A 25,408-nucleotide genomic window follows, 5' to 3' on the forward strand; every position below is an offset into this window, starting at 1 on the left:
ACCAGTTTCCAAGAAAGTAATTTATGTTTAAAAATGAACAAAGCCATAAATACACAACTTTCAGGGCTTTTTAGCTCTCACCTATGTCGTTCAATTTGGGCTCCCTAGCGGCCTGCAATTATCAAGCACTTGTGCTGTGAAAAGACTTTACTTATCACATGAAATCACATTTAATTTGTCTTTGAGGTAAGGACTTTTATGATCTTCAAGTTCAGGGAAAGGAAAAAAAGTAATGTGTTCCAGAATTCTCCGGTGGCGCAGTGGTTAAGAATCCGCCTGCCAGCGCAGGGGACACGGGTTCGAGCCCTGGTCCGAGAAGATCCCACATGCCGTGGAGCAACTAAGCCCGTGCGCCACGACTACTGAGCCTGCGCTCCAGAGCCTGCGAGCCACAACTATTGAGCCCACGTGCCACAACTACTGAAGCCCGTGTTCCTAGAGCCTGTGCTCTGCAACAAGAGAAGCCACCACAACGAGGAGCCTGCGCACCACAATGAAGAAAGCCCAAAGACCCAACACAGCCAAAAATAAATAAATATATTTAAAAAAAAAAAAAAGTAATGTGTTCCATGAAACTCAGCGACTTGCTGGTATGATCAAGACCAAACTCAGAACTTGTTCCTTTGATGTTGTAGTAACTTCCAGGGTAGGAGGAAAGAGGGGTATGTCTTTTCATGACTAAAAAAATAAGTTGTTGATCACACATCAAAAAAATGTTTAAAATTAACATATTTTCTCAAAGACATGGAGAGTCACAATAAAATATATTTTAGTTTATAGTGGTTAAATAAAGTATTGCTGACCTCATTTTAAACTTGCCTTCACACTCAGAAAAATATTTTGCTTTCCTCCTTTCTTGTAAGTCCAGGTCCACTTCTGACGAGACCATGTAGTGGGTACTCCCAGATGCTTGATTTTCTCTGTTTTCTCTGAAATTATTATTTTCAAGAACAAAAAAATTCCACTGCAGGGGCATAGATGAGGTTAATTTTCAGCCATCGTCTATAATCAGGGTACCTAGAGTACACCATATCATAAGGATACTGTTTCTTTTTCTCTCCTAGATATCTAGCTAAGGTTTCCGGTTCTCTTTTGAGTGAAGCTGAATGTTTCTGCTGGGATAATGTAACTGGAGGATCCGGGTCTGGGCAGACTTGACCATGGGAGCCAACACTTCAAGCAAACCACCGGTGTTTGATGAAAATGACGATGGTGAGAAACGTGCGATAATTGTATATAAACATAGTTTGCAAAATTCAAGTATCAGCTCCTTGTTTCATAAGTAAACTGTCATGTAAGACCTTAAAATAAAAAAAAAAGAACTGCAAGGGTAAGCCTGAGGACCTGGTATGCTAAGAGCTGGATTTTTACCTTCCACTTTCCATGGGACCTTGGACAACTTTTTTTTTAATTAGAAAAGTGATATATTAGATTTTTAAATTTTTTTTTAACTTTTTATTTTATATTGGAGTATAGTTGATTAACAGTGCTGTGATAGTTTCAGGTGTACAGCAAAGTGATTCAGTTATACATATACATGTAGCTATTCGTTTTCAAATTCTTTTCCCATTTAGGTTGTTACATAATATTGAGCAGGGTTCCCTGTGCTATACAGTAGATCCTTGTTGGTTATCCATTTTAAATATAGCAGTGTGTACATGTCAATCCTACACTCGCTAACTATCCCTTTCCCCCGGTAACCATAAGTTCTTTCTCTACATCTATGAGTCTGTTTCTGTTTTGTAAATAAGTTCATTTGTATAGTTTCTTTTTAGATTCCGCATATAAGTGATATCATACAGCTTTCTTAATCACAACTCTACCAATGCCCTTTGTCCAAAGGGAGCTATGGGTTGTCACCTGGTGGATAGAAGACCTTGAAACAAAATGATTTATTTGTTCCCTTGACAGCTGAAGTTACCCCTATTGCTAGTTGTTATAGAAAAATTCTTATATTATCAAGTTGCATATGAATGATAATTGATACTCATAATATTATACAGTGGAGTCAGGCAAGCAGGTTGGTGCCTTCTGAGCTTCTGATTAGCATGTTCCAGGGTCCTAGCCAAATTCCACAATGCTGAGTCATAGGAAAAAGGATCAGTTTTATTGGAGAAAAGGGAAACTTTACAGCAGCCTTGTAGGCATAGACTGTTTATAGGTTGCCTGGGAAAAAGGTGGCCCTAGGTCCTAGCTAGTAAGTTATCCAGGCCCCCCAGAGGCAGCCCTCACAGTCATTTCCAGGGAGTTCTGCTAAATGGACCACAGAGAAAAAGAACAATGAACTGAAATCCGGGAGATCTGAACGCTCGTCCTATTACCAGCTACCTGTGTGCTCAAGAAGTTTATTTACCTTCAGTTTCCTCATCAAGTGAGAGAGGGTAGTAACCCTGAAGGTCTTTTTCAACTCCAAAAGTTTATCATTTTGAGATCCTAAAGGCACCTTGCAAAAATTAGGAAGCAGCATCTGAATCATCAAGGAAAGTTTGCTCAAACAGGAACTACAAATAACAGTGGCATAAAGAAGATGGTAGTGTTTTTCTTTCTCACGTAACAATCTAGGCATAAGTAATTCAGGTGAGATGTGGCTGCGAAGGGTTAGGGACTCTGGCTCTGACAAGCTGGCTTCTTTCCTTCCCTTCCCTGCCCTAGAGTGTTACTGTCACCCTCATGCCTCAGGATGGCTCACCACCACATCCACATTCCAGCCAGTGGGAAGGGGAAGAGTGGGGACACCGAGCCCACTTCTTTTAAGGATATGATCTGCCTCTTGCTTGTCACTTACACTCACATGCTTCACTACAAAGGAGACTGGGAAATTTAGTTAGTTATCTTGTGTGGCCATGAATCTTCTAAATACAAGGAGTTGTGTTTTGTTACAAAAGAAGGGGACAATTAGCTATTTACCATGGCTGGGAGACAAACAGAAGTCTGCTGCAATCTTGATTTTTGACTCTTCGGTTGGACCCTTTAAAAAACATGTCTAACCAATCAACATGCCTGTTGCCAGCTATTCACTATCAGTTTAGAGGTGCATCGTGACTACCTATACAAAATATTCTCATAGGAACCCTGAAATTATATAGTTTGAAAATGGTCTTAAGAAAACTTTTTCCCACTCATATCTGTTGCCTTGCTTTGCTTCATCAAGTTGTAAAGTCAAGGATCTAGAGGCCAGGGATGTTCCTTGATTCTTCCATCTCTAAAATGGGAAGGCAAGAAGGCTTACATTTCATTTGTTTGGTTCCCTGTGCTCCCTACAGATTCAAAACTAATGTGCATGAGGCTGGTCCTCAGAGAACAGAAGAGGTAAGAGAGGCCAGCTTCGTGCTTGTTACCTGCTAGGGGTATGTATTGTTTTAAGGTATTAGGGTAACATGATAATGAGAAAATACAGAGATGTCTAAATCTTTAATCCAGCCAGCCCTTGGTCCCATGGAGTGCCCAAGAAAGCAACTGTCCCAAGGGATTATGGGAAATCAGGTAGCACTTTATAAGTACCTTCAAGGGGCTGTGGGAAAACTAGGTTGGAGTGAAGTTAGGCTTAATGAGCAAGGAGATCTTTCTTAACACCCTCTAGGTCACCACTTTTTGTGGTCCTGTCCGCCAGGCCAATGAGATGAGCCTACAGCAGCACCCTTAGAGAGAAGAGCTGAGCCTAACAGTATGTCTGCACTTCCCAGGGATGAAGCTCTGAGTCCGTTCACACACACAGTTGCAAGGCAGAAGTAGAAAGGCAACCCCGTCTACTATAAGCCCATCACTCTGCTAGATGTCCCTCTGCTAGATGTGAGGAACAGAGTAGGAGAGAAGATGGCCCTTCCCCTGCCCTTGTGGAGCTCGTATTCTAATCATGGGAGGCAAACAATAAACTAGTTCACAAATACATAAACCAGATAACTTCAGATAGTGTTAAAGTACCACCAAGGAAGTGACTGTGAGGGATCTTATGGAGAGGGACAGGTGATGGTAAGGAGACCACTTCAGATAGGGTGTGCCCGGGGTTGGCCTTTCTGACGAGGTGACATCTGAGGTAAAGGCTGAAAAAGGTGAGGAAGCCACTCATGTAATAACAGAAGAACAGTTCAGGCACAGGAAAAAGTCCAAATAATGACAAAATCGGAAACAACCAGTTGCCTGTGTCTTCACATTCCGATGAGGATGAGTTTGTATATTATGAAAGCGATATTTTTAAAATAAATTTATTTATCTATTTATTTATTTATGGCTGCATTGGGTCTTTGCTGCGTGCGGGTTTTCTCTAGTTGTGGCGAGCAGGGGCTACTCTTCGTTGTGGTGCGCTGGCTTCTCATTGCGGTGGCCTCTCCCGTTGTGGAGCACGGGCTCCAGGCGCACGGGCTTCAGTAGTTGTGGCACACAGGCTCAGTAGTTGTGGCTCACGGGCTCAGTAGTTGCGGCACACGGGCTCAGTAGTTGTGGCTCGCGGGCTCTAGAGCGCAGACTCAGTAGTTGTGGTGCACGGGCTTAGTTGCTCTGAGGCATGTGGGATCTTCCCGGACCAGGGGTCATACCCCAGTCCCCTGCAATGGCAAGTGGACTCCCAACTACTGCACCACCAGGGAAGTCCTGAAAGGAATCGCATTTAATTGCCGTATTAACTTGTTTACAAGATCATTGAGTTTTGGGGACGAAAAGTATGAAATTCCAGTTATTTACTTTTTTTTAATCAGTAAATCCTACAAAGGTGATTTGGCTCCTTTCATAGGCCTGGATTGAGCACAAGGTGAAACTTTATTTGATTGCTGTGAGGCTTCTGACCAAGAAACAACAACAAAAAGCACTGACTAATCCAAGAACATAAATGCCTATATCATTTTGATCTATTTTTATATAAATAATCAAATGGGGCCAGAATCTAGGGTACTTAAATGAACCAATTTAATTCTTTTTAATATATTGCTGAAAAGAATCCCAAAATGTGATGGAAAAGTATCTAATATTTCCTTCAAAGTGTTTACTATTCCCAGTATATAGATTTGAGGAGAAAATGTGTACCCATTTTCCCAAGTAATATTTCAAGATATCTTTCTCATGGAAAAAAAGTTTTGGTTCACTTTGAAGGTAATTAAGGAATAAGATGTTAGTGGATGTCCCTTGAGATAAGCTGTTCTTGCTGGAATTTGTCCTGACACTTTGTGTTTCATGCTGTTCCATCTGATACTGATCTTGAGATCATCCTGTCAGTTACTTATGTTGATCTTTATTTAGTGAAAACAAAGTATAAGCTTTACAGCTGCTGTGGAAGAGCAGAAGGCTTGCTTATTTAATTACTGTTAAGTGAGTTTTTACAAAGTAGACCTCATATGATATTGTTTTCTTTTGTGGCTTAGGGCAAACCCAAGTCCTAGTTACATTTTTTATTGTGGTATAATACATAATAAAGTGTACCATTTTAACGATTTTTAAGTGTACAGTTCAGTGGCATGGAGTATATTCACATTTGGGGACAACCATCACCACCACCATAGAACTTTTTAATCTTCCCAAACTGCAATTTTGTGCCCATTAAACAGTAACTCCCCATTCCCCCTTCCCCGCAGCCCCTGACAACCACCGTTCTACTCTGTCTCTATGATTTTAACTATTCTAGGTACCTTATATAAGTGGAATCATGTAATATCTGTCCTTTTGGGTCTGGTTTATTTCAGTTATCAAGGTTCATCCATACTGTAGCATGTATCAGAATTTCATTCCTTTTTAAGGCTGAATAATACTCTACTGTATGCAGATACCACATTTTGTTTATTCTTTCATTCATCAGTGAACATTAGGTTGTTTCTACCTTTTGACTACCATAAATAATGCTGCTGTGAACACGGGTGTACAAGTATCTGTTCAAGTCCCTGTTTTCACCTGGTACATCCTTAGAAGCAGAACTGCTGGATCATTATGATAATTCTTCAATTTTTTAAGGAAGCACCCAGCACAGTGTCTTCCACCTAATTATGTTTTGTGTTTTAGTAGTGGGAGACCACCTGACATAACAGGCCAGGGCTCTGGTAGTGGAAACACATACACAGTTTCAAATCTCAGCTGTGCCACAGCCTAGCAATCTGTGTATTTCTATGAGAAAAAGCAAAGGGGATATAGCCTGATCAACCATCAAACACTAGAGTCAACTTAACTATAAAGTGTTCTAAAGGGATTTGAAATACAATAGAAAAAAGTCCCCAAATCTGAATAATTACTAGTGAATTCATTTGAAAAAAACCCAAACAAACCCTTCGATTGTACAAGTTATCAAACCTCTGTAAGCTCAGTTTCTTCATATATAAAATACAAGTTAATTGGGCATATTTCACTGCGTCGTTGTGAGGAGAGAATAAAATAACGCAGATAAAACACTTAGCAAGGTGTCTCATATAAAGTAACCACCCAATTAATGCTAGTTATAATATTATTTACCAGTGTCAGAGTCTCTGAGCATGAACTCTTTGAAGTATTTCAACTTCTAAAAGGAACAAAATCGATTACATGCAACTGTGTAGACGCCATAGTTAATATGACCTATTCACACTTCTATCAACAGAGCTGAACTGTCAGATCGCAGATTGCATGGATTCTGTGAAAACCTATATAAGTCCTCTGAAAAGAAGCCAAGTTATTAACTTCACAAAAACATAATCCCATCTGTTTTTTCTGTGATCCCCCCTGGGGTGATTGTATTTTCATTTAAGGCAAAATCAATAACTCATTGGGCTGAAAAATTGATAAACTTACTTTTTCTGATTTAAGCCCAAAATAGATTATTTAAGTAATCCCATTCGATCAACAGACACAGTGACCGTTGTCCCTCAGACCCAACTATCATGTGGATACTATGAGAAATAATGATACAGAAAGCATCGTAAGTTTTCTGAAAGAAAAGAAGTACAGGTAATACTTGTTTTACTGTTTATAGCTTGTTCATTATATCTGCTTTATTTCCTCTCTCTGAATGCAGTGCTTTTTGTTTTGTTTGGGTTTTTTTCTTTTGCTTGTTTGATTAAAAAATTAACATTTTTAAAGTCCAATCATTGAGGTTTTCAGGCTGATTTAGAGAAAGAAATTCTTTAGTACGGGAAAAAGTGGACTTGGTTATAACTCACAGTCTGGGCAACAGAAGAGGATCTTGCAATCATTATAAGTAGTATGTGTTTCCAAGCATATACAAAGAATGTAGAGGAGATAGAGTTGGTTTAGTTAAACCAAGAGACAACTTTCTTCTGGAGTGCTGTGGCTAAGAACAGTTGGCCTTAGGTTAAAATGTCTCTACAAAGAGTACATCGATGCCCTGAGTTTGCAAAGAGAGCTCAATTATTGCATCGTTCTTCAGACTTGCTGAAAACCCAATGTCCCACTTTCATTTGGCAACACTTGTCTCCTAGGATATGTGATCGCTTCCAGTTTTCCTACATCTTCTTTGGTGAGGGAGGCACTGGGTCCTTCAAAAAAGTTGGGCCAAAAAAATTGGTCACAGATTTGCAATCCAAAAGAAATGGGAGGTTACTGAATTGATTCCAGCCACGGAAGGACTGAGACTCTTCTTTGTTATTTTAATGTCCATGCATTGCATATTTGTACCCAGTGGCGTAGGCAAATGAATTTCAGACTTTCCCCTCTCAAACTGGAGTTATGTTGTCTGATATTATTTACTATTTTGTGTTAAAATGATTGGGAAAGTAAAATGAAAATTTCCCTAGTAATAATTGGCTTTTTTTTTTTTAATTTATTTGTTTTATTTATTTATTTTTGGCTGCGTTGGGTCTGTGTTGCTGCACGCGGGCTTTCTCTAGTTGCAGAGAGGGGCTAGTCTTCATTGCGGTGCACGGGCTTCTCATTGTGGTGGCTTTCTTGTTGCAGAGCACAGGCTCTAGGCGTGCGGGCTTCAGTAGTTGTGGCTCACAGGCTCTAGAGCACAGGCTCAGCAGTTGTGGCGCACAGGCTTAGTTGCTCTGCAGCATGTGGGATCTTCTCGGACCAGGGCTTGAACCCGTGTCCCCTGCACTGGCAGGCAGATTCTTAACCACTGTGCCACCGGGGAAGCCCGAGAATCAGCTTCCTAAAATCATTATGTTATCTTGGACGGTCTAATATTTAGTTAAGGTGTTTGTCGTAAATAATCTCAGATCCACTAGTTTATAGCAGCAAACACTTTTAATTTGGGAGGGTTTTAATTTCCCCTATCCCAAGGGATTGGAGGAATCTGGGAGAAACAGACTAGACGGCCAAGAAAACAGACATCAAAGACGGAGCTAGTGCTTCTGATTGGCATGCTTCCTGATACATGTTTAGGAGAATCTACTCAAACAAATTTAGGAAACTTACATCCTGCCCTTGGAGATTCACCATGCTTATTAGCATAATAAAGGCTCTGAAATGTGCAACAATATTGAAATCTCCGTACTCTGACATTTTTCAAACTTATTTCAAAATTAAATCAGTTTTGTGGAAAACCTTTTAATACCTTGTGGCAAATAATTCTCTGTGGACCTCAATTTGGGAAACAAAAGGTCATGATCAGGAACACTCTTTTTCTATTGGAAACGTCATTTCTTCCCATTTATCCTCCCCTTCCTCCCCTCCCTGGTTTAACAGCTACAGCTTCTGATTTGCAGAATCTCAACAGCTGAAGAGCGATTATGTTCTCTAAGGTCTCCTCACTACAACTTTTTCAGGCAACACAATTCATGTTGACTCAGGTTAATGAGTAAAACACAAGGCAGCTCTGTTTAATGGTGGGATGCTTCTAGTCCAAGTGGGAATCAGATTGGGAGATAATTCACTTCTTTATTGTTCTTTAAATAAAGAACATTTTAGTTCAAAGAGTGTCTTATGAACCAATTATGGTGATGTATTTGCCGATTATTAAACACTCATGCTATACTAACTTTTTATCCTATCCAAAGCTAGAGACATTTTTAAAATTTTCATCTTGAAACTAACCTAGGTTGAAAACCGAAATCTGTAAGCTGGCGTCAACATTCAGCAGCTACTTCAATGAGAACGGACTGAAGGCCTTCAGAGAATCTGACTTCTGCTATATGGCCTCGCCAGTGTAAACTTAGTTACAGTGACCAGCGTTACCCATCACTTTACCAATTTAGGTCCTATGAATTATATGGGGATCTCAACTATGCATTGCTATGGGACCATTTGTGGAAATTTTATTTGGAAACACACATACACAATGCCAATGATGGAATTATATTCCTGTTAAAATAGGACGCTGAGCACAATTTATATGGTTGAAAGGACTGAGAAACCTATGGGTATAGATTTTGAATTCAAAAGACTGGCAGAGGCTTTATTTTTTTTTCTCCTGAACTATTTCTTCTTTCCTTCCTGAAGGCATATTTACAGTACCATAAGTAATATTAACCTTGTTTTACACTTGAGTAACCTATGTTTTTTGTTATTTCTGAGAACAGCTGAATGTAGGGGTTGGCATGCTTTTTCTGTGATGGGCCAGATAGTAAATGTTTTATGTTCTGCTGTTCAGTCTGTGTCACAACGACTCAACTCTGCTGTTGCGGCATGAAGGCGGCCAGAGATAATGTGGAAACTAACGAACATGGCTCTGTTCCACTAACACTTTATTTGTGGACACTGAAATTTGAATTTCACATCATTTTCACTTGTCACAAAATATTTTTATTTTCCAAGCATTTAGAAATACGAAAGCCATTCCTAGCTTATGAGCCATATAAAAACAGATGGTGGGTTGGATCTGGCCCACGCGCCATACTGTACTGACCTTTGCTCTAAAGCATCCTGCAGACATTTCTTTACATGTGCCAGGGGCTCATCTGATATCCATTCATAACCCTCTAGCTGTAACTGAGGGACTGGGCAAGGAGACTGACATCTGTTCTCTATAGATGCTTAACAAAGGCAGTCTTCACCAACTCTCTTTTGGTTCATTAGTCTGAGTCAGTGGAAGTACCTGAACCGAGAAATCTACTGTTTTAGAGAATAAAATATATCATTTTTGTGATATATATTATTTGGTAACCACATAGACTAGATTCAGTTAAATGAGTACAACCTAGAATTCATTTGAAATATCACTGGATAGAGTTTATTTCCTACTGGGGCATTTATTTAGTCAACTGAGAGGCATCCAACAGTTGGGGGTATTGATCCCCCATCCTGCCCCACTGTTCTACTTCCTGATTTGTTCTAAAGAAATAGCCAGTGTAATTCTGACTTCTGAGCAAATTCATGAACTGGGGTCCAGGCGCAGAAAAAGCAGCTGTTGGTGCCCACTGCTTGGTCTTGGCACCAGTAATGGATGTCGGTAAAGCCCAGACTCCCTGGGGCACCGCATTTGCTAAAAGGGAAGTGGTGACTGTGCAAGCAGATACCTCAACTGGCCTTGGAAGCTCCTTCCGTGGAGAAGTTTCAAATATATCCTGAAATGACCTGCCGAGCTCCACACGTGTTAGTGGCAACCATTAGCCGCCAGCCATTTGGTTTGATAAAGGGCTATGAACCAGCTAAGTAGTTTTAATTAGTGAATCACCAGTGAACTGTTCTAGAGTGGAGCTTCAACCTTAACTAGCATCATGGTGTCAGAGTTACAGGTTAAATCAGTAGCTTCCAGACACCCTCTGTGGACAAATGTAACGTTTTTCTTAGTTTGTTGAGAAAGGTGAAAAACAAGGGCAATGTATCTCATAAAGCTAACACTATTAAAAAATTTTAATTTTTTTTAACATCTTTATTGGAGTATAATTGCTTTACAATGGTGTGTTAGTTTCTACGGTATAACAAAGTGAATCAGCTATACATATACATATGTCCCCATATCTCCTCCCTCTTGCGTCTCCCTCCCACCCTCCCTATCCCACCCCTCTAGGTGGTCACAAAGCACCGAGCTGACCTCGCTGTGCTATGCGGCTGCTTCCCACTAGCAATCTATCTTACATTTGGTAGTATATATAAGTCCATGCCATTCACTCACTTCATCCCAGTTTACCCTTCCCCCTCCCCATGTCCTCAAGTCCATTCTCTATGTCTGCATCTTTATTCCTGTCCTGCCCCTAGGTTCTTCATAACCTTTTTTTTTTTTCTTTTTACATTCCATATATATGTGTTAGCATACGGTATTTGTTTTTCTCTTTTCTCTTTTCTCTGACTTACTTCACTCTGTATGACAGACTCTAGGTGCATCCACCTCACTGCAAATAACTCAATTTCGTTTCTTTTTATGGCTGAGTAATATTCCATTGTATATATGGGCCACATCTTCTTTATCCATTCATCTGTCGATGGACACTTAGGTTGCTTCCATGTCCTGGCTATTGTAAATAGAGCTGCAATGAACCTTTTGGTACATGACTCTTTTTGAATTTTTGTTTTCTCAGGGTCTATGCCCAGTAGTGGGATTGCTGGGTCATATGGTAGTTCTATTTGTAGTTTTTTAAGGAACCTCCATACTGTTCTCCATAGTGGCTGTATCGATTTACATTCTCAGCAACATTGAAAGAGAGTTCCCTTTTCTCCACACTCTCTCCAGCATTTATTGTTTGTAGATTTTTTGATGTTGGCCATTCTGACTGGTGTGAGGTGATACCTCATTGTAGTTTTGATTTGCATTTCTCTAATAATTAGTGATGTTGAGCATTCTTTCATGTGTTTGTTGGCAGTCTGTATATCTTCTTTGGAGAAATGTCTATTTAGGTCTTCTGCCCATTTTTAGATGGGGTTGTTTGTTTGTTTGATATTGAGCTGCATGAGCTGCTTGTAAATTTTGGAGGTTAATCCTGTGTCAGTTGCTTCATTTGCAAATATTTTCTCCCATTCTGAGGGTTGTCTTTTGGTCTTGTTTATGGTTTCCTTTGTTGTGCAAAAGCTTTTAAGTTTCATTAGGTGCCATTTGTTTATTTTTGTTTTTATTTCCATTTCTCTAAGAGGTGGGTCTAAAAGGATCTTGCTGTGATTTATGTCAGACTGTTCTGCCTATGTTTTCCTCTGAGAGTTTTATAGTGTCTGGCCTTACATTTAAGTCTTTAATCCATTTTGAGTTTATTTTTGTGTATGGTGTTAGGGAATGTTCTAATTTCATTCTTTTACATGTAGCTGTCCAGTTTTCCCAACACCACTTATTGAAGAGGCTGTCTTTTCTCCATTGTATATTCTTGCCTCCTTTATCAAAGATAAGGTGACCATATGTGTGTGGGTTCATCTCTGGGCTTTCTATCCTGTTCCTTTGAGCTATATTTCTGTTTTTGTGCCAGTACCATACTGTCTTAATTACTGTAGCTTTGTAGTATAATCTGAAGTCAGTGGGCCTGATTCTTCCAGTTCCGTTTTTCTTTCTCAAGATTGCATTGGTTATTCAGGGTCTTTTGTGTTTCCGTACAAATTGTGAAATTTTTTGCTCTAGTTCTGTGAAAATTGCCATTGGTAGTTTGATAGGGGTTGCATCGAATCTGTAGATTGCTTTGTGTGGTAAAGTCATTTTCACAATGTTGACTCTTCCAATCCAAGAATATGGTATATCTCTCCATCTGTTTCCATCTTTAATTTCTTTCATCAGTGTCTTATAATTTTCTGCATACAGGTCTTTTGTCTCCTTAGGTAGGTTTATTCTTAGGTATTTTATTCTTTTTGTTGCAATGGTAAATGGGACTGTTTCCCTAATTTCTCTTTCAGATTTTTCATCATTAGTGTATAGGAGTGCAAGAGATTTCTGTGCATTAATTTTGTATCCTGCTACTTTAACAAATTCAATGATTAGCTCTAGTAGTTTTCTGGTAGCATCTTTAGGATTCTCTATGTATAGTATATCACGTCATCTGCAAACAGTGACAGCCTTACTTCTTCTTTTCTGATTTGGATTCCTTTTCTTTCTTTTTCATCTCTGATTGCTGTGGCTAAAACTTCCAAAACTATGTTGAATAAGAGTGGTGAGAGTGGGCAACCTTGTCTTGTTCCTGATCTTAGTGGAAATGGTTTCAGTTTTTCACCACTGAGAACAATGTTGGCTGTGAGTTTGTCATATATGGCCTTTATTATGTTGAGGTAAGGAGAAACAGAGGAGAAGAACCCCCGTATTTAGAAGTCAGGCAGAGGAAAACAATCAGGTAAGGAAATTGAGAAGGAACAGCCTGTGAGACATGAAAAACATTTGTCGTGAAATGTAAGAGAGAAGACTTCTTGAAGAAGGAGGAAGTAGTCTCTTGTGCTGAACATTCCTGAGTGGTTGAGTAAAGTGAGAAGTATCTGTGGGATCAGGCAATCAGCAGGATATAGGTGATCCTGACAAAAGCAGTTCAAGTGGGGATATGGGGGCAAGGGCCAGAGTCTGGGGGATTAGGAGTGTTTGGGAGGGGAGGACGTGGACACGGCCAGTACAGTAAACCCTTTCCAGAAGTTTACTCTAAAGGGAAGCAGAGAAATGAGCCAACAGTTGAAGCTGAGTATGATGTTAAGGGAGGATTTTTTTTTTTTTTTTATAAACAGGAGATAGTAGAGCAAGTCTTAGCTGATGGTTTCTTCCCTTTATATTGGTTAATTCCTGTGAAATGATGTGACCAGGAACCAGGGCTGGCTTCATCCACATGAGACCAGTGCAGGCACACAGTGCCTTGTGTTCACAAGGGCCCCACACGTGGGCTTCACTGCCTCCAGCTGCTGTCTCTAAATTCTTACTAATTTTATCTTAGAATTTATGTTTGTGAGGTCTCATGGGGTAGTGGATCACCTGCCAGGGGCTTGGAGCTTTGCCTCATAGTCTGTCCCCTCCCTAGGAAGCCTTCTAAGTCAGTTACCAAGACCCTCCTACCCTCCACCTACAACAAGGATTTGGGTACTAATGAGGGGGAAGTTTGGGGGTGAGCATCCCCATGACATACTCAGGCGGGGCATGGTGGTGGCTGTCATTGCCTCAGGCTGACAGTTTGGTAGGTGGCCAGCTGGCCACTGTCTCTTGGGATCTCACTCACCACCTTCCCATCCAGATACTGAGTATGTCATGGAGATCGATTTGGAATCAAGTGATGTAAAGATGTACTCACCACCCAGTAAGACCAACTACCAAAATGCACTTTATCATCAGATCAGCCTGCAATTTAAACATAGCAGGACTGAGGCGTAGGAAGGTTAAACCACTGAAATCGGATAGCCACCTGGCTACATCCTGAATCTTGATAGAAATGAATCTCATTTATTTCAGTTATAGATATCCTCCCATGATGGCCAACCAGAATGAATTTATAAAATTAAACAAACCTAGGGGATTGCTTTTACATAAGAATACATCAGACACTCATCACGTGCCTACCGGTGCATCCTGCTTCAGAGGGCTGAGTCATTTCATTTCACAGTGGCATTCACCTTCACATCTGCTATCACTCACACATCCCTTCAGTGTTATTGCTGAAGTGTTATGGGTTCAATATATAACACCTCTTCTTCCCTGGAGTTAATTACACAGGTCGTCACTACTCTTGAGTTTTACTTGTCTTCCTCTATTCATTTTGATTCCAAGGACAACAATTGCAATGACCTGCATCCATGTCTTTCATTTCACCGTCCTGATCATCATCACTCACTCACTCTTCAATTTAATTGTATGATACCTTGTAGAATAATTTTGATTTACTTTTATAAAATATTAAAGTCATTGTCATTTTGATAACTTCATTTTGTGTCCAGGGTATAACATACCAGGAAAAATGTTCTAAACTAAGGCTTGACTGAAGCATTAAAAAGAATTTCTGTTGAAGACTTAGGTTCCTAATTGGTAACTAGAATTGACTTGCTTGCTCTCCTCAGTGCGTTTCCACTGAAAACTATGGAGCCTAGGAGTCTGAAGTCAAGGTGTTGGCAGGGTCATGCTCCCTCTGGATTCTGTAGGGGAGGCTTCTCCCTTGCCTCTTCCAGCTTCTGGTAGCCCCTGGAGTTCTTTGGCTTGTGGCAGCATCACTGTAGTCTCTGACTCTGTCTTCATATGGTCTGTGTCTGTGTGCAGGCTTCTCTCTTCTTACAAGGGTACCAGTCATATTGGTTGAGGGGCCTAGCCTACCTTACCCTGGTACAACCTCATCTTAACTAATTACATCTGTAACAACGTCATTCCCAAATAAGATCACATTCTTTGGCACTAGCGGTTGTGACTCCTATGTATCCTTTTGGGGGGGACACTCAACTCATAACCTATACCCTTGGTTTGATTGCTAACTCCAGCCATTACTAGCTCTACGACCTTGAGCAAGTTACCTACTCCCTTCTCAATGTTTTACTTGTGTTTGGGGGCTAATAAGAATTATATGAAATCATGCAAGGGAAATGCCTAGCACAATGCTTCATGTAGTAAGTGTTTGAAAGTGCTACCATTTGATTTGTGAACGGGGCTTATACTTAGGGTTTTACGTTAGGATGCTGGTTCAGAGGTAGTATCTCTCACTTAGAAGACATCTATTAATTGTTAACATGGGATCTATAAATAGGATTCTGAGGAGCCCTGTGATTTATACCAAGACTAGTTTGTCTGCTTGTGTTCTTTATTCTCCCTGGAAAAAGAGTCCACGTATTCACCCAAGGAGTCCATGCCACCCCCTCAAGTTTAAGATTGTGCTTGTACTCATATTTAGCAATTCATGGTGAGGTTATAGGGAACCTTCAATACAGAAAGCTTAGAGCTGAGTCCGAGAGACAGGTGGATGTCAGGTGGAATAAGGGAAACCCGTGCTCCCAGGAGTGCGTCTCAAAACGGGGTACTGTGCTTAGGTTATCTCACTTTATCCTCATCACAAATTATGAGGAACATATCAGCCACGCTGATTTCCAGAGCAAGGAGTGGAGACTCTGCAAGGTTAGAAAGTCTGCCCAGTTCACATGCTAGGAAGAGGCAGAGCAAGAACCCTCACCCACTTCTGGCTGCCTCCAGCCCAAGGAGACAGCTTTGTGCTGCACAGTATTTGCTCATCCTCTTCTAATTTGACTCTTAAAGTAATCCTGAGATAAATAAGAAAGCGATTATTGTCCCTTATTTGGATGAAAATAGAAGTCTAAAGATGGTTTTAAAAAACACTAGCCAAGGGGACTTCCCTGGTGGTCCAGTGGGTAAAAACTCCACATTCCCAGTGCAGGGGGCCCAGGTTCGATTCCTGGTCGGGGAACTAGATCCCGCATGCATGCTGCAACTAAGAGTCCACATGCCACAACCAACACCTGGTGCAGCCAAAATTAATTAATTAATTTAAAAAACAAAAACACTAGCCAAGGTAACATAGAAAATACATGATATATTGATGGCTATCTCTGATTCCCACTGTTAAGTTCCACCTTCCAAAAGTAATCAAAAATAGCTCGTTTACTGAGCACCTACTGTACTCTGGATGTATGCCTGCTTTACGTAATCTAATTTAGTTCCCACCGTAGCCCTGTGAGGTAGGTATCTATTTTAAGGATGAGGAAAAATGGAAGCAAGACTTCCAGGGAGAGATGGTGAGTGAAACACATTCTTCTCCTTCCAGTCCCCGGGGAACTGCAGTGTTACTTGTCTCTCGAAGTAGAGGTGAAAGGGGGGTGTTAAATAAGGAGGATTGCTTGGATATCTGTTTAAAAACTGGTCGGGTCCTTCTACCACTTTGTCAAAAGAAAGAAACTAGTCATCTGCTCTCCACACATCCACACCGTAGTTTATCCTCTGGAGAGGAAAGTCCCTTAACGGGAAAGATCTGGCACACAGAGGGCCACCAGTGCCTTGTGGAGAATGGAGGAATTGGATAAATGAATGCACGCTGGGTGTGCAAGCCCTCAGCCCTCTTTCCCATTAGGCTCTGATAACACTGACACCAGGGTCCTCCCTCTCCAGACAAGACTCCAGGTAGTGTCTTTCCTGGAGCTTTTGACAACCCAAGAGGAAAATTTAAAGTTAGCCGACTTCAGAATTTTCTAACTCAACATCCTAGCCATTGATTTCTGGAGTGAAGCCTGGTGTCGACAAGTTCCACCCTCATGCTCAGAACTTTCAGACAGGGGTTTAGGTCTCCACACTTAAAGATGAACAGATAACCAAGGATTTTCGGACATGTGGGAAAGGCTTCTAATAGGACTGACAGATACTAAAACACATGAACAGAGAAAATAGCAACTTGATGATAACTATCAGAGAGAGATGTGATATAGTGACCAATAATTTATTTTGATGAAAAAAAATAGGATACCAAGAGAGCAACATTCATAGACCAAAAACTAGTGTGAGGAGAAAAAATTACAGCAAAAATGGAAAAATTCCAAAGGTTCAGAAGATAGATTTGAGAAAATGTCCTAGAATAATGAACAGAGATAGAAAACAGAAGCGTAAGTACAAAAAAACTTAAGAGCCAGTCTAAGAGTTCTAGTTTTAAACAATAGTAGGTACAAAAATAGAGCAAGAGAAAATAAAAGGGAGGAAACCATCACTATATAATTTAAAGGAAAAAGAAAAGCCCAGAACTTTTCCAGATTGAATGAGCCTATCAAGTGCCCAGCATGACAAATAAAATAAGCCCATATAATCATAAAACTTCAAAACATTCAGCACAAATACACAGTCCTGCAAGGTTCCAGAGAAGAAAACTGTTGTTACATTAGACGGTCTGGCATCAAAATAGCTTTAGACGTAACAGCAACACAAAAAGCTAGAAATTAAGGAGAGCCAGGCCTCAAAATTTGGGAGGAAATTGAACCTAGAATTCAATACTCAGCCAAACTTGCAATTGAGCGCGAGTAGAATAATATATTTTGCATATATATAAGGCTTCAAAAATTTACCTCCCATGCAATCCTTCCTACAAAACTGTTGTAGAATGCACTCCACGAAAACAGGGGAATCAAGGAAGAGAGAGGGAGACAGTGCATGCGATAAGCAGAGACTCCTTCGTGAAAGAGGAGTGAAGGAAATCCCTAGGACGACTGTGACGGGGAGCCCAAGAATGACAGCTGGGAAGCAAAAAGGATAAAGAGTCCGGATTGGAGGGCTGTGGTAGAGACATTTTCAGGAAGATGGCCTTGTGGTTGATGCCCTTGAACATGTTGAAAGGGAACTTAAACAACTAGAGAAGAGTTTGAGATTGAATTAGGAAAAAGGCTATAGAAAAGCAAACAAGTATAAACAAGACAATTATTAACTCCAGGGAAAACCAAAAAAAACATGTGCAAGAAGGGAAAACCAGTTGTGGTTTACTACATGACTCAGGTGTGTGTACCATTTCCATACTCATAATAATGGAAATACTGAATATTGATCTAATTGAAATTATTTTATCAGATACAGCTATACTGTATTAGAAAGATAGGAGCATGTTGGGGTAAGACCAAAAGACCAAGGAAGTGAGCTAAATGTCCACTTGCCACCTTGAAAATTCAGTAAGTAATGCCTAAAACTGACAAGAAAAAAAAAAAGATACTATTTAGATGATACAGTGGAAACTACCAAACTTATTAACTCAAAGAAGTAAAAGTGTTAGCTTCTTGGCCAGAAGAGACTGAAGCGTGAGACAAGTGGATCATAGGACTAACATCAGTGTTTAATGTAGATATAGATAAAATAAACATAAAAATGATAAAAATAAAAATGTCTAAAAGATAGAAAAACTAATCGAAATAGTAATCACTGTTATCTTTAGATGATTTTGTTTTTCTTCTACTTTTCTGTATTTATGATAAAACCATGAGTTTTATATAAAAAATATTCATTATGAACAAGAAACTGAAACTCAGAAACGGCCAGTAAATTTCCTAATTCCATTTATCTTGTAAGTGGTGTATCTAGGATTCCAGTGCAAGTCTGTCTGACTCAAATCATTTTTTATCTTTCATCAAAGCTTCCACCTTCACTAAAAACCAAGAAGCAAAATTGCCATGCCCCAATACTTGCTCCCCTCTCCATAGAGCTTCTTCCTATACCAAACACTTGGTTGCTTTCATTTGTCCACTTATTTGTCTATGTATTTATTTATACTCATTTAATTCCAGAAAGATTAAAAATGGATTCCAAAGATAAATACACTATAGCAAAATAAAATGTAAGTGAGGCAGGGGCATTTGATTATCCAGGTTCTCACAAATACAACTGAATGAGTCATACTCAGTTTCCTGAGGATGTGACTTGAACCCAAGCTCCTTTTGTTTTTCCATCAGCGCCTAGCACAGTCCTGGGCATAGAGATGCTCAAAGAATATTGGTTCATCTGACTTGCTAGTAAAGCTATGGCATCTGGAGGAGTGAGTTGAATTTCCTTCCTCCTTGTTGTGACTGTCTTGAAAGGGTGTAAGTGGTTTTTTTGCTAACTGCCTCCATTTGGGAATATAGCATAATTCACCTAATTAATGGAAAACTGGTAAAATCCACCAAAAGAACTATTTTTCGCCAGCGCTTCAATTTTTTTTCGGTCCTTTTATTCCCTTTTTGGCAAATCATGCAGTGTCCATTCTTAAAAATAAATGGGCAGAGTGACAGCAGGAGGTATATGGAAGGTATGATGAGGTATATTGAAGACTAATTTCATGTGGGTACCTTCCAGTTGCCATAGTGAGATACATTTACTTCTGTTTGAAGATCATGCAGCAGTGACAAAGGCAATTTGACTCCTGCTGTTAATTATCCTTCAGTTCCTGGGGTTTTCATCCATGTCCTTGCTTAGGATAGTTGTTGGTTATGAGGTTGGTAGGGTGGAAGATGGCAGTTCAGAGCATGGCAGTTCTTGACACTTTTGGGTTCAAAGAATGAGTAAATCAATCCTTGAGGTGTTTAAGATATAAATCTAGTGCCTTCAGAGAAATCTGAAGCTGTCACCATTCAAATGGAGACTTTCTTTTTTAATTGCCTAGCTCATTAAGAAGCCTTTTGATAATAGGTCAGATAATTGGTAAGATATTCCTTAGGAGCTACGCTACCCATTTTATTAAAAATTTTTTTTAAATTTTTAATTGAAGTATAGTTAATTTACAATGTTGTGTGGAGGTACCAATTTTAAATGATGACATGCTAGGAAATAAACATGAAGAAAAATATCTTTAAAATCTTTCCTCCTAAGCTATTACATACTCTGTTAAACTTTGGTGACGGTACTTCCTCCACTTAATAAGCATTGATTATGCACGTGCTACATGCCCAACATGGTTGTAGGCAATGTAGATACCATAGTCAACAGGATGGGCCCAGTGTCTGCCTTCATAGAGGGTATATTCTTGGTACTGTTCATCCTGTGTCATGTCCCAACATCATTTTGCCTAATGTTTTGGCAAGAAAAGCACTGTTCTGGGCTGATACCACAGTGACTCATCCAGTAACAATAGCGAAAACAGTAATAATGATACTTTTATTGAGTTCTAACTAAAAACTCTTGATAAGCACCTTTGATATGCCTTATTTCACCTAGTCCTCCTAATAACCTTAGAAGGGATACTAAATGCAATCAGTTTTACAGAGAAGGAAATTTAAACTCAGAGAAGTTAACTAATTTAAAGTCCATAGCTAGTAAGCAGGGCAACCCAAACCCAAACCCTGAATTTCATGCTCATAACCACCATATTGTATCGCAAAACTTCCAGGACTCATCTGTACTATTAAGATCAACAAACCTGGAGCCACACATCGTCAGTTTCAAGTCCAAGCACCACCCCTGGGAGATTTAACTTTTTTGAGTCTCTGTAACTCATCCACAAAGCAGCAATAATATGACAACCTTATGGTGTTTTGGTAAGGATTAATTAGGATAATGTTTATAAAGCACTGGATCAGTGCCTATACAATGGGTGTACCTAATAGATAATGAGTATAATTATCAACTTTGACCTAAGATGTGGCACAGTGCAGGCAACAGAGGCCTATTCATTATTTATAGACACGATTATTAATTCGCTTCCAATTCATGGGGATGGGGGCAGAGGTAGAAGGGGAGGTCTGAGGCCTTGGAAATCAAATTAAGAAAACTATTTATTGAGAGCCTCATCACACTAGGGTTTGAGTCGTTCAGTAAGTACATCCTCCCTGCGCGCCACTGCTTGCTCACTTGTTCAACTCTTACCCTTTCTGTGAGGCCCAGATGAGATGCTGCCCTTCCCTGAAGCTCTTTTCATCTTCTACCGTAGGAAGAAATTTCTCCCACCTTAGAACTCCCATGGTTTTTAGTGAACAAAACAGTGGTTCGTAAATAACGCCCTGCAGACTGGTTCCGGGAAGTTTCCATCAAAATCTTAGGTCCAGCCTCCAGAGTCTGATTCAGATGAGGCCCATGTAACTGCATCTTTAAAACAGTGGGGTTTTTTGTTTTTTTTTTGCGGTACGCGGGCCTCTCACTGTTGTGGCCTCTCCCGTTGCGGAGCACAGGCTCCGGACGCGCAGGCTCAGCGGCCATGGCTCACGGGCACAGCCACTCCGCGGCCTGTGGGATCCTCCCGGACCGGGGCACGAACCCATGTCCCCTGCATCGGCAGGCGGACTCTCAGCCACTGCGCCACCAGGGAAGCCCTGAAACAGTGTTTTGTGTGATTTTGGTGGGCAGACATATTTGGGAATCACTGTAGGACAACATGAGGCTCTCAGTACATATGCATTCCTTTACACTGCAGTCATGTATGTGTAGGTTTCATTTCTTTTCCTTGGAGATTATCTTTCTGATACTCCAATTCAATGTAGGGATAAAAATAAGAAAAAATAGAAAGAGGAAGTCCCTTGTAACATTTTTCTCAGGTCCTAATCACCTCCTCTAAGATGTTTTACTGCATTTCCTGGACAGCTGTTCCTGCTGTATGTTCCCATGACACTCTGATTTTCTCCCTACAGCAGTGGAGCTTGTGTTAGTTGGAACTTGAATGAGTTTTGCTAAAAACATAAAACTTTAAAAATTATTGGAAGAATATCAGGGTGCCTGCAGAGTAATCAAGATAGGCCCTATCTGAATAGGAAGCCGCACACTTTAATGCTATCAGGGATCCCTTTTTATCGTGCAAGTCCACTTTATTCCATGTGTTGGTTTCATTTCCTGGGACCTACCGACCTGCTTTTTCTCCATTTGGCCAGTTCTGTTCTCATGTTCAGACAGCTTTGTGATAGCGGGGAAGCATGCATTTCCAGATCAGAAAACCCTGCATGTAGAGTATATAGATTGGAATGACTCAGGTCACACTCCCACTCCCAGACCAGGGCTTCTGGCAAAGGGTGGGGGACATGATGAGTGACAGATACCAGTGACCGCATATAGTTGGTGGGATCAGTGTTATAAGACAGGATCCATGACAAAAAAGATCTTGCTGAAGAAGACAAGCCAGAAAGATGGACACTGTTGTGAGACAAGTCTTCCCCTGACTCTGTGCTGCATATACTACTTTCTCGGGTACAATTACCTACATTTAATGGGCTGCAGCAGAGAACAGCGTTTGAGGACAGCTCCGGACTTCACCCCTTGGAGCTGCCCCTTGTTTACGCTGTGGCCTTGAGAAAATTACTTCATTACTCTGGGCTGCAGTTTGCTCAGCTTAAAACAATGGCAATAATAGTAGTACTATTTCATCGGATTGATGGAAAATTGAGATAATACATCTATATAACATGCTTAGACTAATACCTGATATTCCTTACAAAAAGATAGTAGCTATTATTAATTATTCTGGTGTCCCACTAGACTGTCAGCCCCAGGAAGGTAGGCAACCTTGGCTTTCTTTCTCCGCAGCACAGAGCACAATGCCTGATTGTTACTGCGTGAGTCATCAGTACAGCTTTGCTGTCGGTGAACACAGACCAAGTTCAGTGAGCATCATCTGCACCTTTACTCCACCTAAGTGTCTATTCTGCTGTAGTGGGGGGAGGAATTACACACACTTACGCGCGCGCGCGCGCGCACACACACACACACACACACACACACTTCCTGAACTGGAGTGAAGAAGGGGCACATGGGGCCAGCTAAGCCATTACTGCCTCCATGTGGAATTGACTCTGCCTTTAGAGAACCACAGCCAACCCCAGTGTCATGTTTAAGCAACCAATGTGTGTAACGTATCAGTTGGGACCAAACAGCACTGGAATTTAACATCGTGCTGTATAAGTAAAGTGTTTACTAAATAAATTGCCAACATAAGCAAGATATGGAGAGCCTGCTTCAAGAGGATATTTCCCAAAGCACTTAGAAGTATCCCCTTATTAACAATCACATTGGCATGATGGCATGCAAGGAAATGATTGATTGTTTGGGCTTTTAATTTAAGCAGTAGCAGGAGTTTTTAGAATTGTTGGAATTTGGAAACTTTTTTGCTCTGTGTATCTTGGATAGATATAACCTTAGAATAAATTATGTTGTATTTTAGAAATGTCAAAAGCTATTGATTTAAAATCCAAGTACATGCTTTTAACAACAACAACAAAAAAAAGCCTTTTTTAAAAAGACTTAAGTCCAGAGGGACAAAAAGGGAAAGATGGATACATTTGACCATATAAAATTTGACTATAAAATATAAATTTAACACTTAAGTTTTCTACCTTATTAAAAATGTTTTAAAGTCAAAAGCCAAATGGGCAGCCTAGAAAAATATTTCCGAGATGTACTAAGAGAAAGTTAATTTACTTAACATTTTAAATGCATTTGCAAATCCATAAGAATAACTCATTAGAAACAGGCAAAATATATGAATAGGCAGTTCTTTGAAAAAATAAATGCACAAAGATATGAGACTTTACTCATTAAAGAAATACAGCTGACCTTTGAACAGCAATTGTGTGGTCCACTAATTTTGTAAAATAAATACGTACTACGGTAACTACAGTAGTACACAATCTACCTTGGATTAAATCCGCAGATACGAAAACACAGATACGGAGGAACCTCAGATTTGGAAGGCTGACTATAAATTACATGTGGATTTTTGCTGAGAGCAGGGCTGGCACCCCTAACCCTCTACATTGTTCAAGGGTCAACTGTATAAAGTAAATAATTCAATTTTTTTTCACTTGTCAGATAAAGGACAGTTGATGTGATAGTGTTGGCAGGGTGGTGGACAAAATGTCACTCTCACACGTTGCTGGAAGGAGATTGGGTGCAACATCTTTGGAGGGCTGTTGACAATATCCGTTAAATTGGAAAATCCACATAATCTTTGTCCCAGTAGTTCTACTTTTATAAAGTTAGCCTACAACACATGTACATAGGCTGATCAAGGATGTTTATGGTAGTATTGTAGGAAATAGCAGATAATTAAATCATCTTTGAACGTCCATCAACAGGCTAAATATTTTATGGTATATTTATGCAATAAAGCATAAAGGAGCTATTTAAAATAATTAGATATAGAGCTATATGTAATGGTATAATTATGTAGAAAGGGCTTATAATCTCTGTCCCTACAGGAACGCTAGTACCTTGCTATTGCTGTCAAAAGGGAATACATATAATATGCAGGAAAAAATCTCTTAAAGGATACAGAAGAAATGGTTAATAGTGGTTGCCTTCTAGGAATAGAACTAAAATTTTGCAATGGGAAGAAGACTTAATTTTCTCTGAATAATTGTACTTTTTTTATCATTTGTAACTTTTAGCTTTCAGTGGGCCAGACATTATACTTCTGGTTTATAGCATGTCATCTTCAAAACCACTGGCGAGTCAAGTTTAATTAGCTCTGTTCTACAGATGGGGACCTTATGATTTGAAAAGATGGAGTAACTTATCTAGGGTCCCACCACTGGTGTCCTTGTTCTCTCATCAATAGAAAGGTTTACAGAAATATCAAGGAGTGCGATTCTCAGTAATCTCACGTATGTTCATGATTCCATACTTAGGAAGGCTGAAATATTTTTAAAGAAAAAATAAAATATTTTCCAAATATTTTTACCTCAAAAGTAGAAAAAAGAATGGATTTTCTGCTTTACTTTCTAGAATGCTCTTCTCCCAAATTCCAACTGTCAGGGTGGTATAACAAAGTCTAAAAAGTGTTTCCCCTCTTCTTTCCCTCAACACTGTTTACTGACCACAATGTTTAGACTGGGGAGATACAAAGGGATACTGGGGAGAACAAGAGATACTGGGGAGAACAAAGGAAATAAAGAGCATCAGGCCTGAATCCCACCATCAGTACGCTTCCGTTTAGGGAAAGACTTGGGAAAGCCTGACTTGTGATTCTAGGAGGATAGACAAAGAAGTTCCACCTTGCTTCTCCTGATTCTACCTCTGGAATGGGTGGACAGCTATAGAGATTAACAATGTGGGTGCAGGATCAGAAAGGTGTATATGAATTTACATGAAGGTGGATTTATTCTATCCACTCCTCCACTCAAGTGTTGGGTGTGGCTTTGTGACAACAGTCAACTGCTGTCCCCTCAGTTGGTCTTACTGTCCATGTGACTTATAAATTCAAGCCTACCAAAGAGCTGAGTGTGATTCTAGTGCTTAAGCATTTGTTTTTCATACAATAGCCCCTAA

At 40.0% G+C, this 25,408-nt stretch overlaps 1 protein-coding gene across 2 annotated transcripts in view; it reads left to right on the forward strand.

The window, feature by feature from the left end:
• STK32A (serine/threonine kinase 32A) overlaps positions 1–25,408 on the forward strand; it is a 121,269-nt gene that overhangs the window by 3,418 nt on the left and 92,443 nt on the right. For both annotated transcript variants that reach the window (XM_067732175.1, XM_067732174.1), the window contains exon 2: positions 1,065–1,212. In XM_067732175.1, the coding sequence (XP_067588276.1) occupies positions 1,161–1,212 (52 nt within the window). In that variant the 5' untranslated portion in view covers positions 1,065–1,160. The remainder of the gene's footprint in view (positions 1–1,064; positions 1,213–25,408) is intronic.

This window comes from Pseudorca crassidens, chromosome 3 (genome assembly GCF_039906515.1).
Source record: "Pseudorca crassidens isolate mPseCra1 chromosome 3, mPseCra1.hap1, whole genome shotgun sequence".
In the NCBI taxonomy this organism is placed as follows: Eukaryota; Metazoa; Chordata; class Mammalia; order Artiodactyla; family Delphinidae; genus Pseudorca; species Pseudorca crassidens.